Genomic DNA, 15141 nt, shown 5'->3' on the forward strand with positions numbered 1-15141 from the left:
GGTTTCTCCATTGAAGGGGGCCTTGTGCCTGTATAGTGATCATGTACCTGCATTGATGTATAGATCATTTACACTGAGGTGTGTGCTTTTGTGTAAAACACACCTCAGTGATGGCTGCTGAATGCAATCAGTTTATTGCCTGTGACATGTTTTCAGAGTTTTGCTCAGCACATAACTCGTGCTTAGCGTCTACATGAAAATTGGCACAGCTTAAATCGGTTTGAACTTCCAAGATTTTAAGCTTAGAGAATGTGTAGAGAAACTTCAAAGTTCAAATTAGCACCGAATTGGGATTAAAGTAAATGTCGCTATTGTATAAATGTCATTGGCTTTAAATTCCATTGGGACAATTTCTTTGGCTGTAAATTTGAAATTTCATCTATCATGTGTTTACCCTGTAAAACATGTTTATTCTATGTGGACTACAAAGAATTGTCATATACAATGGTCATATAAGAGCTTTTAGTGATCCAACTTTACAGTGTAAATGAGTACTGTATGGGTGATGTTTTCTACAGTGCCATTGGAAGGCTTTACTGCAAACTTTAGTATGAGATGCAGATCTTGTTGACAAATCACTTGGGAGGTGTTGTTTTTTTAAATTGGTTACAAAAATGGAATCATTGATTTAGTTTGAAATTTGTAATTAAAATCGAATAAACAAGTACACATGAGCTGGAGTTGATTTCTTTCAGTTGTTGTCTTTGACATGCTTTTACAGCAGATCTGGAATACAAATTGCACATTTGCTGGTTTTTCTTTCTTTTCTTTAGCTCTTTGTATGGGGGGGGGCAGTGCTGTATTTTCAATACTAATATAAGTTTTATTTGGGTTTTTTTTATGTCCTGTCACCATTGTCTATCATAACTTGAGAAGCTTTTTGAAGCTACTGGTGTACTGTAAAATACCGACTCGTTCGCGGTATTGCACATACCGTAGTGAACATGATGTAGACTGTTTCCTGGCCCCAGTTTTGAAGTTCAAAGGAAAATGGGGTCAGGGAACCAGACTAAACATGATGAGGAAAGTGCAAGCGTCTAGTCTACGTCGTGCAGGGTTTAAACTTTAATCCAACATGTGTTCCACAGTTTATGTGACACCGATATTTCGCTAAAACCTGCCGCTCTAATCTGCCGAGAGAGGGCGCCAGATAGAAAATGCGGCGATTATCGAAGCAACATGGCTGCGCCCATCTGAACATTATTTTGTGCAGGAAGACGTGCAATATAAAGTGTCAAAATGAATGTTTGCTGTCGCCTTTTGAGTCGCAGTTTGTGGAGGAATGTGGCAGGCACATATAGGTCATATTATGGTGAAAGAATTGCCACGATCGGAACACCACCAGACAAGAATTCGGACCAATACAAGGTGTACTTTTCTTTTCATTATTTTTTTTTCAGATTTATTTGTTTATCATCAGATCATGTTTATCAATCATTCATGTTCATCATTTGATTAAACATATTCAGTTCAATTCAATGGTGTTTGTTTTTTGGCCTTTATGGCCTATATAGTATACATTCTTGTGGGTGAAACTAAATATAGGGCCTATATTAATTACTAGGCATGTGTAACTGACTCATTTTAAATTAAACATTGTTAGTAATGAAATTGTGACAATAAGATTAATGAAGAGTTTATATTACTTTTATTTTAATATTTATTTTAGATGTGTTTATATAGCCATGAACCAGTCCCCCTTTTTATCCGTTTGCAAGCAGCCACACGTATACAAGTAGGCCTACACATTAAATTACCATTCTAACCCGAGCAAACATGTGGCCAATGGATAGGGTGCAAGACTAGGAATCGTGAGGATCGATGCGTCAGGTTCAATTCTCTGTCCATGCACTCATTTTAATTTTTTCCCCAGAAAGTAAGAATTGTGACTTTGTGTTCCTTTATTGTTTTACACTGCCTATGTACATGTGTTTGATTAAAAAAAACAGCCATAGGCCAATTTTTCAAATGCAGTTGACTCTCGTTAATACAATCCCAGTTAATACAAATTCTGGCTATAGCAAACATAAAGCCTTGGTCCTGAGTGTGCATTAATATGTACAGTGAATAGGACTGGCACTCCACTTAATACAAAATTCTGATATAACAAACATTTTGGCTAAAGGTCCCACTGAGTTTGTATTAACAAGAGTCAACTGTATTTATCAGCCTGGTTAACAGGTTAATTTTATACAATCATATAACAAAATAACACGGATGAATAAACAGATCTTGGTAAAATTGACATTTTACTGTTGACTTTATTTGCAACACAGGAAAACTATGTCCGCATGAAAGAGCTAGTTGCTGAGCTGAAATCAAATGTAGCTACAGTCACACAAGGAGGTGGGGACAAGAGCATCCAGCGTCATGTATCCCAGGGGAAGATGCTGGTCAGGGATCGCATCAATAATCTCCTGGATCCAGGGTAAAAATCGATTACAGTTGTAGCTGTTACACCCCAACTATGGCCCTGTCCCAGTTACAGTGTGGTTTGTCTCAAATACAGTTAGGAATTTCCCAACTATTCTTGGGACTGTCCCCAAAATAGTTGGGACCATTGCCATAGTTGGGGTGTAACAATGAAAATGGACTCTACGTGTAGATGGTGCTTTGTGGCAACTTGTGAGAGCTCCTTGTCTTGGACACACTGCGTGAACGCCGTGGTTGAGCCTTGATGGTGCGAAGTACACATGATTAATTTCAATCGGAATGTGCACATATCTACAGTGTCTTCACCTCGGCACGATTAGTGTACAATTAACAGCAATGCATTCACGGGTCCTACCTAATTTCGCTCGTTGTAAACGTTGAAGGGGTAAATGTACCTGTGAATTCACTTGTAGCTACTCACATGAACGTTGACAAAGACATTCCTGTGTTAGTGTTCATTCATTGGTTTTTTTTGTGAAACTGAGTAGTCCTTATAAATTATGTCGAGGTATGACAAAACCCAATTTTTCAATTTTATCTGATTTTCATGTTTTTCAGCTCCCCATTTCTGGAGTTGTCTCAACTGGCTGGCTACGATCTGTATGGTGAAGAGGAAGTGCCTGCCGGGGGAATTATCACGGGTATTGGCAGGGTGTCTGGGTAGGTGTCTGTCATATTATTTTTGACATTTTTTGTGCATTTTTTTTTAATTGTCTTACATGTAGGTGGTTGAAAAATAAGACCTTTGGTGGTTGTGTGCAAGAAGCAAAATCACAGATTTGGAAAATGTAAATATTTTTATACTTATACTTTCTATTAACATTGATCAGTTTTATTTATACAAACAATTAGCTATTTTCATGTTTCAAAGTGCTTGTCATCTTCATCAAGTTGCTTCCTTGGATTTATTGTCTGTTTTCAAATTTGAATTTATTGACAATGAAACAAAACATGAATGCATTTCAAACAGAAAATCTTTCAGTCCTTCATAAACAGGGTCCACAATGAAATTCCTGGTTTAATTTGAAATCTTTAGAAAGATAAATTAGAGGATATGCTTTGGTTCCAGGGTTGACTGTATGATTGTAGCCAATGATGCAACGGTCAAAGCAGGCAGTTACTATCCAATCACAATCAAGAAGCATCTACGAGCACAAGACATCGCCAGAGAAAACAACCTGACCTGTGTGTATTTAGGTAGGTAGCTGTTCTGACTTGCACCGTCAATTCATGGTCCATGACAAGTGAACTTTGGCTACAAGTTAGGGCATTGTGCAGCTATTGCCAATGAAAACGTTATGCTCCAACTATGGCATCGTCCCAACTATAGATGAGACGATCCCAACTATAGTTGGGATCCTTGCCATAGTAAAGGCAAAATAAAAAAAAAACACAGTGGCATATGCCCTTTCAAATCAAGCAAGACTCATTTCTGATTTGAAAATGTAAAAACGAAAGCACAAACCAAGAAAAAAATTAACCAAAAACCCCCAACAATTATGGAAAGTTTGTGCTGAACAGTAAAAATGACACTGAATGGCCTTACTATTTAAGGGACGAAATTACCACGAAGCCTATGTTTTCATCTTTCATACGGGAATGGTGTTTTTTAAATGGTCTTTTCCTTATCCCACAGTGGACTCAGGAGGAGCTAATTTACCCCGGCAGGATGAAGTCTTTCCAGACCGAGACAACTTTGGCCGCATCTTCTACAATCAAGCCGTCATGTCTAGCATGGGCATACCTCAGGTCAGTGACCCTTTGGATAGCCGAGGTCAGTGACCTTTGACCTCAAAATACTGGGTCTATATTCTGCGTACAGTAGTCAAAAATTCCGTTCTTATAATAAGCTTATTTCATGGGTTAGCGAGGAATTTTGGCTTCTGCGAATGCGAACATCCCATAACTGAGGATTGTGTGCTTACAGGGTTAGCACAGTAGAAATATTCTCAGTCGTTTCATATCGCATCGCTGAAACTTGAGATAAACGCGGCCTGATGGGCCACGCTGGCTGGTGACAGACTTTACTTTCAAGAAAATATTGGGTTCTTTTCTTGCCAATGACTTTCCTGTCTCTCGTTATCTGTTAATCTCTGTCTGTTTCACTGGTAACCAGATCGCCGTTGTCATGGGTAGCTGTACCGCTGGAGGTGCGTACGTACCTGCCATGGCTGATCAAAGCATCATTGTCAAGGAGCAGGGAACCATCTTCCTTGCTGGGCCGCCATTGGTAAGACTGGGTTGATTTTCCAGATAGGTCAGTCACGCCCCAACTAAAGGCGAATCCGGGCACGTGATCGCTGTACACGCACAAGGCCCCCTTCAATGGCAAAAGCTCTGTGCAAAGCGACTGCCCCTTGTCCATTATCTGAACAATAGCTAGCACAATGCTTTCACCATTGAAGGGGGCCTTTGTGATAGAAGTGACAGCGTGACGGAATTGGTCTATGACAATGGCTCCAACTATACTTGGGACAGTTTTCCGATGCTATAGTTATGGCATAACAGGTCTATGGGCTCAGTGCACAAGTACCGTACCCCTTTAACGGCCAGAAAAGGAGAGTTGGGACAGACATAGACTGGTTCCCGGTCCATCCACTGCGTATTTCGAATTATCTAAAGTTATTGGAGTCGGGAATTAGTCTGGGAGACCTTCGCAGGTTAAATTTGAATGTATTCACGCGTCGACAATGCCTGACGCTCACGCGATATATATGGCTATATAGCTTTGGCACATTCAGGAAGTCGTGCATACTTCGCATGCGAACCAGTACAGTACAGTACGCACACGCTGTGTGTCCCATCCACGGGCCTCTCAAAAGTGGTAAAAAAGTGCCCTCGTTTGTTGGCGCATGGAGCCCTTAGTGTAATGCAGAGTTGTAGTCAGAAATTGGAAGTCAAGTCACAAGCTATTTTAAATAAACTGTGGCAAATGCACAGTGGTCATCCCGTGTTTCTTGTGGCCAGACTTACGATTGATTTGTGATTGGACAAAGCAAGATTGTAATCCATGTAATCCATTGTACTTGTTTGAGTGTTTTGCAAGATGTGCTTTGATTCTGATGGGAATGATTCTGTTACCACAGGTACGGGCAGCTACTGGTGAGGTGGTGTCTCCCGAAGAATTGGGCGGAGCAGACCTCCATTGCAGGTAGGGGGCTCCTTATTTGTTTTCTTTTTCCAAACTTGACACGAGGCTGTTCTGGAGCAATGAAATAACAGTATCCAAGACATAATTTCAATTCTTGCCATCGTTCCCGAGACAAAGGCACCTTAGAATAGGTTGAAAATTGTACTAATGTCGTTTTTTATCAGTCATCTTCGTATCTCATGCTATTTAGTATTTTTGTTCTCTCCCTTAGTTTTTAAGAAAACCCTTTAGAAGATGATTTTTATCAACATTTTATGATGGTACATGTTTCTCTCAGGACGTCGGGCGTGACAGACCACTTTGCAGAAGACGACAGTCATGCGCTGTACCTCGCCAGGAGAACAGTGGCCAACCTTAACCGGAAGAAAACTACAAATGTAAGCAAGACACACTAATCATCCTTGTCTTTGACTCTCCAACACCCTTAACCCTCCTAGTGGGAAGTCAGTATTCAGAGCTGTATGTAAAACCCTTTGCGAACCTGCATTAAATTAAATGTTTCACTCAGAGACTCACACAAAAAAAACAGCACAGTGGAGAGCAGTAAAGCGTTAACGAATCTGCCTACTTGCCCTGAGCTTAACCACACAAAAGAATTGTGACGGAATTTGAAGTGTTATCCATGCTCCACAGAAGACTACCTCAAAGGAATTTGAAGTGTGGGTGCTGAACTGTATGGGCAGATGTGGTTTTGCAAAACTTGAAGGGTTGTGCAGTGCAGAAGACTAGCAGGGTTAAAGTTTTGCGTCTTCACTTTTGCCCATAGAACTGATCACATGGCAAGACCAAATGTTCTCTGTGTTGAGTTTTCACCTTTCAAAACCCTTTGCAGTATTGTTCGGTAAACTCAGGGCAAGCAGTTGAAATCACAGCCATGCTTTACTGCATTCTGTGTGCATGTGCTCTTTTTGACCTTTCAGAGTGCTAAAATGAAGAATTTAATAATCAAATATATCTAAAACTATGCAGAATATATAACAGGCAAGCAACTTTTCCTTGGATTAGCTGATTTCCTTGTTTTCACTTCACACATATTCCATTTAAAAAAAACACTGTATAAAGTCATGTAAAGCTTGGAATTTCCTTTTTTCTACTTCCCAATTGCAGGCCTGATATCAGTGTCATAAAACAAAATTTGACATTTAGTACAGAAATATTAGCCTGTCCTAGGGCTTCCTGTAGCTTTTTCTAAATGAACACTTTACCAATAATCTCTGGAGGCTAGTTTTACTATATCGCTTGAAGCGGTCAACATTTATGTAATATTTAATATATGCATGTATAAGATTCCTTGCAAATTTGCTTTACACTCTGGAAAAAAACATTTGCTGCTTTATTTTTTCAATTAACAAACAAATTATGTATAGCACCGGAACAGCAATCTGAAAGTCGCAGGTTCAAACTCCGCTCCTTTAAAATTATCTTCTTTTATTTTCTTAGATTCCAATTCAGGAGCCGCGAGACCCAGTTTACTCAGTTGATGAGTTGTACGGCATTGTGCAAAGCGACTTCAGCAAAGTGTATGACATCAGAGAGGTCATCGCAAGGGTCGTTGACGGCAGTGTGTTTGATGAGTTCAAGACGCTGTACGGAGACACGTTGATAACAGGTCAGTGACATCGAAGAAGTGTGAAATGTAAGGTTGACCTCTGTGTGACATCTGATAGGTCATCATGAGGGTTGTGGACGATCTGTGTGTTTGATGAGTTCAAGACGCTGTATTGTGACACGTTGATAACCTTTCAGTGTCGTTGGATGTATGACTTGGTCAGATTTAAGCTACCTTTTCAGAAGCACATTTTCAGTTCGTGTTTTTGTTGCAGTGCCTTCTATAACCGAACAAAACTTGAAGTCTAGTGGCTTTTTGCACAACTGAAGATTATGTTATGCCAAATTCTCCATTCGAATATTAATTTGACCACGTACAATAATCATCCGTATAATTCAGATTGGTCTTCAAACTATGCATACACACATCGAGATTTGATGATTTTCCCGCCAGGCAAATGATTAGTTATTTGCAAAACTTGAAGAAAAAAATCAGAGACTGATTTGTGTATGCCATCATATTAAACCATTAATGTTTTTTTCTTCACGTTTTTGTGTAGGATTTGCTCATATCCATGGTTACCCAGTAGGTATCCTTGGTAACAACGGGGTGCTGTATTCATCGTGTGCTTTAAAGGTGAGCAAAATCTGCATGGTTTTGTAAGAAATTCAAGTTAAAAATGTGGGACAAACTTCTCAACAGTGCAGTTATGTGGACTGTCTTTAAAAAAAAATGGTATCTACTCGGGAATTGTGTTGTTACTATTGAGGGTGTAGTTATGCATTGAGTCCATGATGTTGTCTGTTCTGAAACTCGGAGGCATTAAGAAGTAACATACACTTTTGTGAATTTTGTGAATTTAAAGTTGAATGGGATCTCGTGAATTATTATAGGTTTTGGCAAATAATACTTCTGCTTGTTGTTTGACAGGCTGCTCACTTCATTCAACTATGCTGCAAACGGAAAATTCCCCTAATATTTCTACAGAACATCACAGGTAAGTTTGCTCTTTATTTCAGCTGTATACATCAATGTCTTACACCATGAAACACTTCATAAGTTCTCATTGACAATTAGTTTGTCCCTTGGTGAGGTTTATCAAATTTGCAATTTGTTTTTCCAGCTTTGGCTAATTCGTCAACATTAATTAAAAGCCATTGAATTAAAAGTCATTTAATTTTGCAAAGGTGGTATGCACACCACAAATGCTGGTTCAGACAATGAGTTGCCAATGTGTCTGCATGTAACACATGGTTCCAACTCAGTGAAAGCTTCTAAGCTTGTTTCCCGGATTAGTCCTTACTTTTGATCAATACATGTGTATATACATGTATGCAAGAATCGCACATTTTCTTGTCAATTTCCTATGACTCCCCTCCCCTTCCCACAATGCCCTAGGTTTCATGGTTGGCCGAGACGCGGAGGCGGGTGGTATAGCCAAGAATGGAGCCAAGATGGTGAATGCCGTAGCATGCGCCAACGTTCCCAAGATCACGGTCATCGTAGGTGGGTCATTCGGTGCCGGTAACTATGGAATGTGTGGACGGGCCTATGGGTAAGAAACAGATTTGTCATGTCAATTTTTAAGCTAAATATTTTAGTGGCTTGTAAATAAAAAAGAAGCAAATTAGTAGGACAAAGTAAGTCAGGTGAAATGAACAAAAAGGAAAAATTTGAAAAGGAAAAAGTTGCAGCAGTATTGTGAGCTTATTATGAGGAATTGACTGGAAATTTTTTTGGGGGGGACCATTGGCATTTCTCATCATTGTTGGCAAGTATAAAATGCACAGAGTTGTAAGTAAATAAATAATTTCTTTATTTTAAAAATAATATTCCCGCCATTCAAAATGAAATGATTAAAAAGTACAACATGGAAGATAGTCTGAAACATGATGTATAATGAAGTGCCGGTATGTTGTGTCATTTTTAATTAAATGTTTTTATTGAAATCCGATAATTGTTTAGGGTCTCATCATAAGACATTAAACTACCATGTGACCATCCAGTTTCCCCTTGATTGGCCACAATTGTAGTAGGCAAGCGTTTGGTTGGTAACCAAGTCGTGCGTTGCTAACAACAGAGCATATTGACAGCAGGACTTATTTTTACGTAAAATAACAGGAAATTCTTTATCAAATGGCATAATGGCCACTACCTGTGCTGTGCACGGTTGTCATAATTGTGCTGACCCAGCACTGGGTGTTGGCTCCACGTTTCTCTCACAGTTTTTGCCATCCAGCACAGCTTTGAAGGCTTGCCTTCTACCTACTGCACAGTGCACTATAGGATCTTTGCCAACTACAAATGGCGATGCTGACTGGATGTAGGCTGGGTCGCGTGAGTCAGTGAGAGAGCCCGTTATTGCAGAACTGTAATCCACTCAATCACAAATCAATTACAACTCTGGTCACTTGGCAAGTAATAGTGGAATAAGAACGACAAAGGAATTCCATGTCATGGTTCAATTGAATGTCGTATAACTTGTCTTTTAATAGAAGATTATGAACCGGTGACGGCTTGAATCTAACTTCTGGTATATTGTACTTTTTTACTTGCCAAGTCCACGATTCCTGTATATGTGGCCCAACGCGCGGATCTCCGTCATGGGAGGCAAGCAGGCAGCTTTGGTACTGGCTCAGGTACAGAAAGCACAGAAACAACGAATGGGACAAGAGGTAAGACACACAAACCTGCCCACTCTGACCCCCGCCCCATTCTCCTCTGATTAACCCTACTAGTGGGAAGTCAGTATCCAGTATACATGTACAAATATTGAGTGGCTCAGCGTGGAATGGGAGGAATATTATCGCAAGGTAAAATCTGGACTTTTCTTCGCCTCGTGAAATGGAAAAGTCAAGATTTTACCGAGCAATAATATTCCTCCCATTTCACAATTTAAAGCCACTCAATATTTGTTTTATATAACTGACACATAGATCCTTGTCATTTGATATATTTGAACTTTTATTTCAATACAAAACTGGAAGAAAATGTATTTTTGTCTTCCAAACCACCCCTTAACGAAAATGTTTGAACCCAACGCTGTAGCACTGGCTCTTTGGAACAATACGCGCTACGCGCAATGCTGAACGCGCACACCAGCATGCATTTGCACACAAATACCCCGTCATGATCCTAACTGTTCAATAGTATTTCCCATTCCCCATGGGCGGATAGTACTTTTTGAGCCGCGGCGTGAATGGGAGCAATAACGAATGTCAGGTGATGTGAGTTCCACCAATCAAATGACAAGGATCTGTATGTCTGTTATATAAAACAATATATAAAACCCTTCCATAGTGCACAGTATGAGGACATTTTCAAATGAAAGGTATTTAAATTTCTGCCAGGTCCTTTTTTTTTGTAATGATAGTTACTGATAACAAAGTTATTGCAAAACCAGCAGAAGTTTATTTTGTTGGCCTCTTTTCTTGCAGTTTAGTCACTTAACTTGAAGGGATCTTCTGTGAGAATAATCCACCCTAAATGCTTTGACTTCATAGAATAACAGCACAGAGTTGACAAAATATCCCCATTAATTGTAAAGCGAGCTTCCACACAATTGCCCTTTAGAATGCACAAAAGTGCCAACCGAAAGCCATGTCAGATCATTTGCCATTAAATGGAAAAACACCTATCGATTTGATGACAACAACCTTGCTCGCAGTGAAGATAGGACTGGTATTAAACACACATTGTGAGATTATTCCCCATGAAATGGTATCGTTTGGAAGAAAACTCAAATTGAAAGTGGTTTTAAAACAGGGTACCCGCGATAGCAATGGAATCCAGTTACGAGATCCAACAATATTGTGCATACATTTTCTGTGTTTTCTCAAAAAGTATCCTCTGAGCTGAAACTTCAACAGGTTTGACATGAGTGCACCCTCTAAAGATTTGAGCAATTTTGTTGCTTCAACAACGAAAAATGCACAAGCAAATTATCCTATGTACATTTAACAGCTATGTCCAAAACAGGAAAAAAAGTGCATGTTTAGTTTGTTGACCTCTATATAGAGTTGAATGACATTTTATCCTCATCTTCACATGCTGTCAGCTCATATTATGAAGTGTCATCAAGCGACCGTGACCAACTCAAATGAGTTCTGAAACCTGACAAGCGTTAAAGTCGCATTCCCTGTGCTATACTCGAGTTTCATCCCGAAAAATTGATTCCTTTTCTAAATTGCTATTTTTCTAACTATACAAAAGTATTTTGAATGAGCCATCAACCGAAAAAAAACGAAATCTGCCCGTGTTGATTTTTAGAATTATTACTTTACAATTTTTGAATGATTCGCTTCCGAACAATAATTCCGTTCACGTGGGTTAGGCTGGTTCCTGCCCCACAATCAGTATCGATAATGTACAGACCAGGAGCCAGTCTGCTTGCAGAGCAGATCTGTTTGTGCCCAAAACAATTTTTTTTTTTCAGAGAGTTGCAGACGTCCTTAAAAGAAAAAGGACTTTTTTGGGGTTGGAATAAAACATACAAGTTGAAAATTTATTAGTAGAAAAAAATTTGAATTTGTTAACATGGTTAAAGGGCACGCAATGTACATATGATCCGATGTATACTGGGCTGTGTTGATGAACATCTGTTGTATGAACACTTCTCGGTTTCACCTGTATAATGTTTTCATCTGGTATAGCTAAAATTGCTGTAATTGTTCGGTGGAAATGTTCACGCTTGGAGTAATTTGCGTATCAGCGAAATGACCTGTGAAAAGATAAAATTTTGTTAAAGAGTAGAATTTGCTCATGAAATGAAATACGGAATTTCAACCGTTTTGTGTGTACGTGCACAAAGAACAACAGATTCTTTGTTGACCTGGATTGTTCATCTTTTGTTGAAAACGGTCCTTAAAAACATTGAAAACATACGTTTATGTGCTTAGTCGATGGGAGTGTGTTATAATACAGGGAAAAAGGGAAACACAATGCCTTGTCCTCGAGAGTTGTGTAAAGTACAACTGTGCCATGTGTTCAAGGTTCAAAATAACTCATTTGTAATTTTAAATTGAGTACTCAGGGCATGCAAAGCCTCAAATTGATGTGCATGTGTTTGAAAGGTTTTGAGGAAAAGTGTCAAATTCGAAACCAGATTTTGACACAAGATGATTTTTATGAACTGATGACTGACAACTTTATTAGTATAAAATCCCTTAATCCCAGTAGCCCTATTTGATGGGGTCATGTGACTATTATGCACACCTCCTCCTCCCCCCGCCCCAGGTTTTATGGCGGAGGTCATGTTTTTCAGATTGGGGATTTTGGTCACTCCCAAACATAGTTCTGTAAACCTTTAGCACAATATTCCTCTGACCTGGTCACATAAAACTGCATTGAATGTAGAGTGCCGTGGCCTCATGGTCTGGAGCATTGTATTCATGGTCTGCGGGTAATTCTGCAGCTTGTGGGTTCAAGTCCAGCCTGGGGTTATGGTGCGTGTGTCCTTGGGCAAGGCACTTTGTCACTCATTGTTTCTCCCCACACAGGAGTAAATGGGTACCTGTGAGGGCAGAGATGGTCACTGTGATTGATTTTAGCTGCTTTGCGCAAAAATGACAGCATCGAGCTGTTTACTCCCCAGGGAGCTGAGATTGTCATTAGAATGTTTCATTGAGCCAATGAGCAGGGTAATAATGATGTAGCGTCTTGAGCACCAATACTGGTGTATACTTGTGCTTTATAAATACACATTATTGGTATAATTGAATGTGAGGCGATGGAATTTCTGTTCTGGATTTCCACAGTTCACTGCCGAGGAGGAAGAAGCCTTGATGAAACCCATCTTGGAGAAATACGAACAAGAAGGAAGTCCTTACTATTCCAGCGCTAGGTCAGTGGTTACACATCAAAATGTATATGGGCAATCCCAGTTGTTATGAAAATAAGCCTAATGTCCGTGACAGAGCCAATTGACCATCATATCCAATTAATGATTCAGAGAAATGATCCAAAACTCCTTGTCTGTAATCTCCTTGACCATTACTAGATGACGGAAGTGTAACATTTGAAAAATACACGTTCAGGTTTATTCACCGAGCTCATAAAATGCTCTGTCACAGACATTGCATAGCACTGGAATTGAGATTTGTTTTGGTATGGTAATTCATTAAGAAGAATTGCACATCCCTGTTGAACAAAGGCACACACCTCAAAGATGGCTGCGGTGCAAATGCTCTGTACATTGCCAAAAGGTATTGGCTAAATAAGATTCAACAACTGTATGCAAAAAAACTACATTTACATGTACATAGAATGGAGACACATGCAAGATTCTAAGGCATACTCAGGAAATCCAGGGTATAAGACTGAATTGCTGGGACTTTGGGACTATCTATGAGACTATCATTTTTCTTTCTTTTTTTTCAATTTCTCTTAGGTTATGGGATGATGGAGTGATAGATCCTGCCGACACGCGCACCATCCTTGCGCTTAGTTTGAGCGCTGCCCTCAACGCTCCTGTACAGAACACTGACTTCGGTGTCTTCCGCATGTGATGACAATTTACAGAGACAGTTATTATAAATAGATATCATGATCATGAAATTCAGAGTATTTTGATGCTCGTTATGTTCAGGATCATTGTGAAGCGAGTCAGCAAATGTTGGCAGATAATCACATGCACTTGTAGGGGGCACAAACAATTTGAGAAATAAGGGAAATCGCCAATTTCTTTTGTCTTAACGACCAATTTCACTGTACATTCACTTTAATCTTTAAGCAAATTTGAATCCCCGGATCCTGATTGGTCAATCCATGGCAACAACAGTGCAATATTGCATATAACAGTCCACATCACACGTGCACACGTAACAGGACGACTGCTGAAAAGTCCGAGTAGAGCATGCGTGTTCCATCTTTACTGTGCATAAGTTTGCTTGAAGATATATTTGTTATCCCACTCGCGCTTGTGGAACGCAGAAAATGTAGCGCGTCTGTGTTCCCTATCTTTGAATGGGTGGTACATATATATATGTGGGACACAGACTCACTACATTATTCCGTATTCCACTCACGCTCGTGAATTATCTAAAAGTGTACCACATCAACGGCTATTTTGAAAAATTGCGGACACAGTGCTTTTGCCATTGGGTAGATCTGGGGAAGAGGGTTGCTGTATGTAGAAAGTTTCCTTTTTCCAGGTTCTAGTTTTTGTTTGTAAAGTTAGAAACTAGAGAATTTGAATTGCCAGACACGCACAATCACCAAGTGTGTCCAGCTTCCGTAGGAACAAGCAACAAAAATATCAGGGAGTAGACCGTGACAACAACATGTGCACCCCTCCCGTGCTACACGATATGCTACAACCGCACTCATCATGTGTATGTGCACTGGTACTTTGTAGGTCTTTTGTCAGAAACTTGGCTGCGCAATAGCAGTTTTGTTTGGGAATAAAAAGGGGCAGGCTTCACGGATCAGCTGTTAGTAATTACACAACTTACACACACACAAAAAGGACCAACATTGACAAGTGGTTGCATGATCACACATGATGGTTAATACTGTTTTAATACCTAAAACATCGGTTTCAGTTGGATTTTTTAAAATTATTGAAAACATTAAAGCACACAAGAAAAAAAAAATGTTTTGAATACAGCAAGAAAACTGACCAATAGAAATGGCATATACATTACAGTAGTCATGTACTCAACACAATCTGAGCCATCTAGGGGTACTTGTACTTTAAAAATGCAGAGGGACATAAAGGATTTGTAGTTAAATTCATATTTTGTCCTTTGTTTTTTCCTTTAATCACTCTGAGAACTTGTTCTTGCAGTTCATCATCAAAATTGTACTTTAACACTTTTCCTGATTACTTTAGAGCAGATCAGTGGTTGTAAAAACTTGAGACTTGTAACGCAACTGTCCCGAACAGATACAAAACTGTATTGGTTTTATGAGCTATTTTTTTGTGTCAATAATATGCCATTTTCGATATTCCTTTTTTTTTTACTGAAGGAAAAGTAATCTCAATTTCAGACCAAGTTGGATGCATATT

General features: G+C 39.4%; 1 protein-coding gene across 1 annotated transcript; it reads left to right on the forward strand.

Moving 5' to 3' along the window:
* Nucleotides 1-1136: 1136 nt before the first annotated feature.
* Nucleotides 1137-14867, forward strand: LOC119720565 (methylcrotonoyl-CoA carboxylase beta chain, mitochondrial-like). Its single transcript, XM_038190281.1, has 15 exons — nucleotides 1137-1368; nucleotides 2277-2428; nucleotides 2992-3093; nucleotides 3503-3630; nucleotides 4070-4182; nucleotides 4550-4663; nucleotides 5520-5584; nucleotides 5862-5961; nucleotides 7025-7193; nucleotides 7693-7769; nucleotides 8064-8130; nucleotides 8532-8688; nucleotides 9694-9808; nucleotides 12890-12975; nucleotides 13522-14867. The coding sequence occupies exons 1-15, from the start codon at nucleotides 1240-1242 to the stop codon at nucleotides 13637-13639; spliced, it is 1692 nt and encodes a 563-aa protein (XP_038046209.1). The 5' UTR covers nucleotides 1137-1239; the 3' UTR covers nucleotides 13640-14867.
* Nucleotides 14868-15141: the final 274 nt, after the last annotated feature.

Source organism: Patiria miniata, unplaced genomic scaffold (assembly GCF_015706575.1).
Source record: "Patiria miniata isolate m_02_andy unplaced genomic scaffold, ASM1570657v1 HiC_scaffold_9, whole genome shotgun sequence".
In the NCBI taxonomy this organism is placed as follows: domain Eukaryota; kingdom Metazoa; phylum Echinodermata; class Asteroidea; order Valvatida; family Asterinidae; genus Patiria; species Patiria miniata.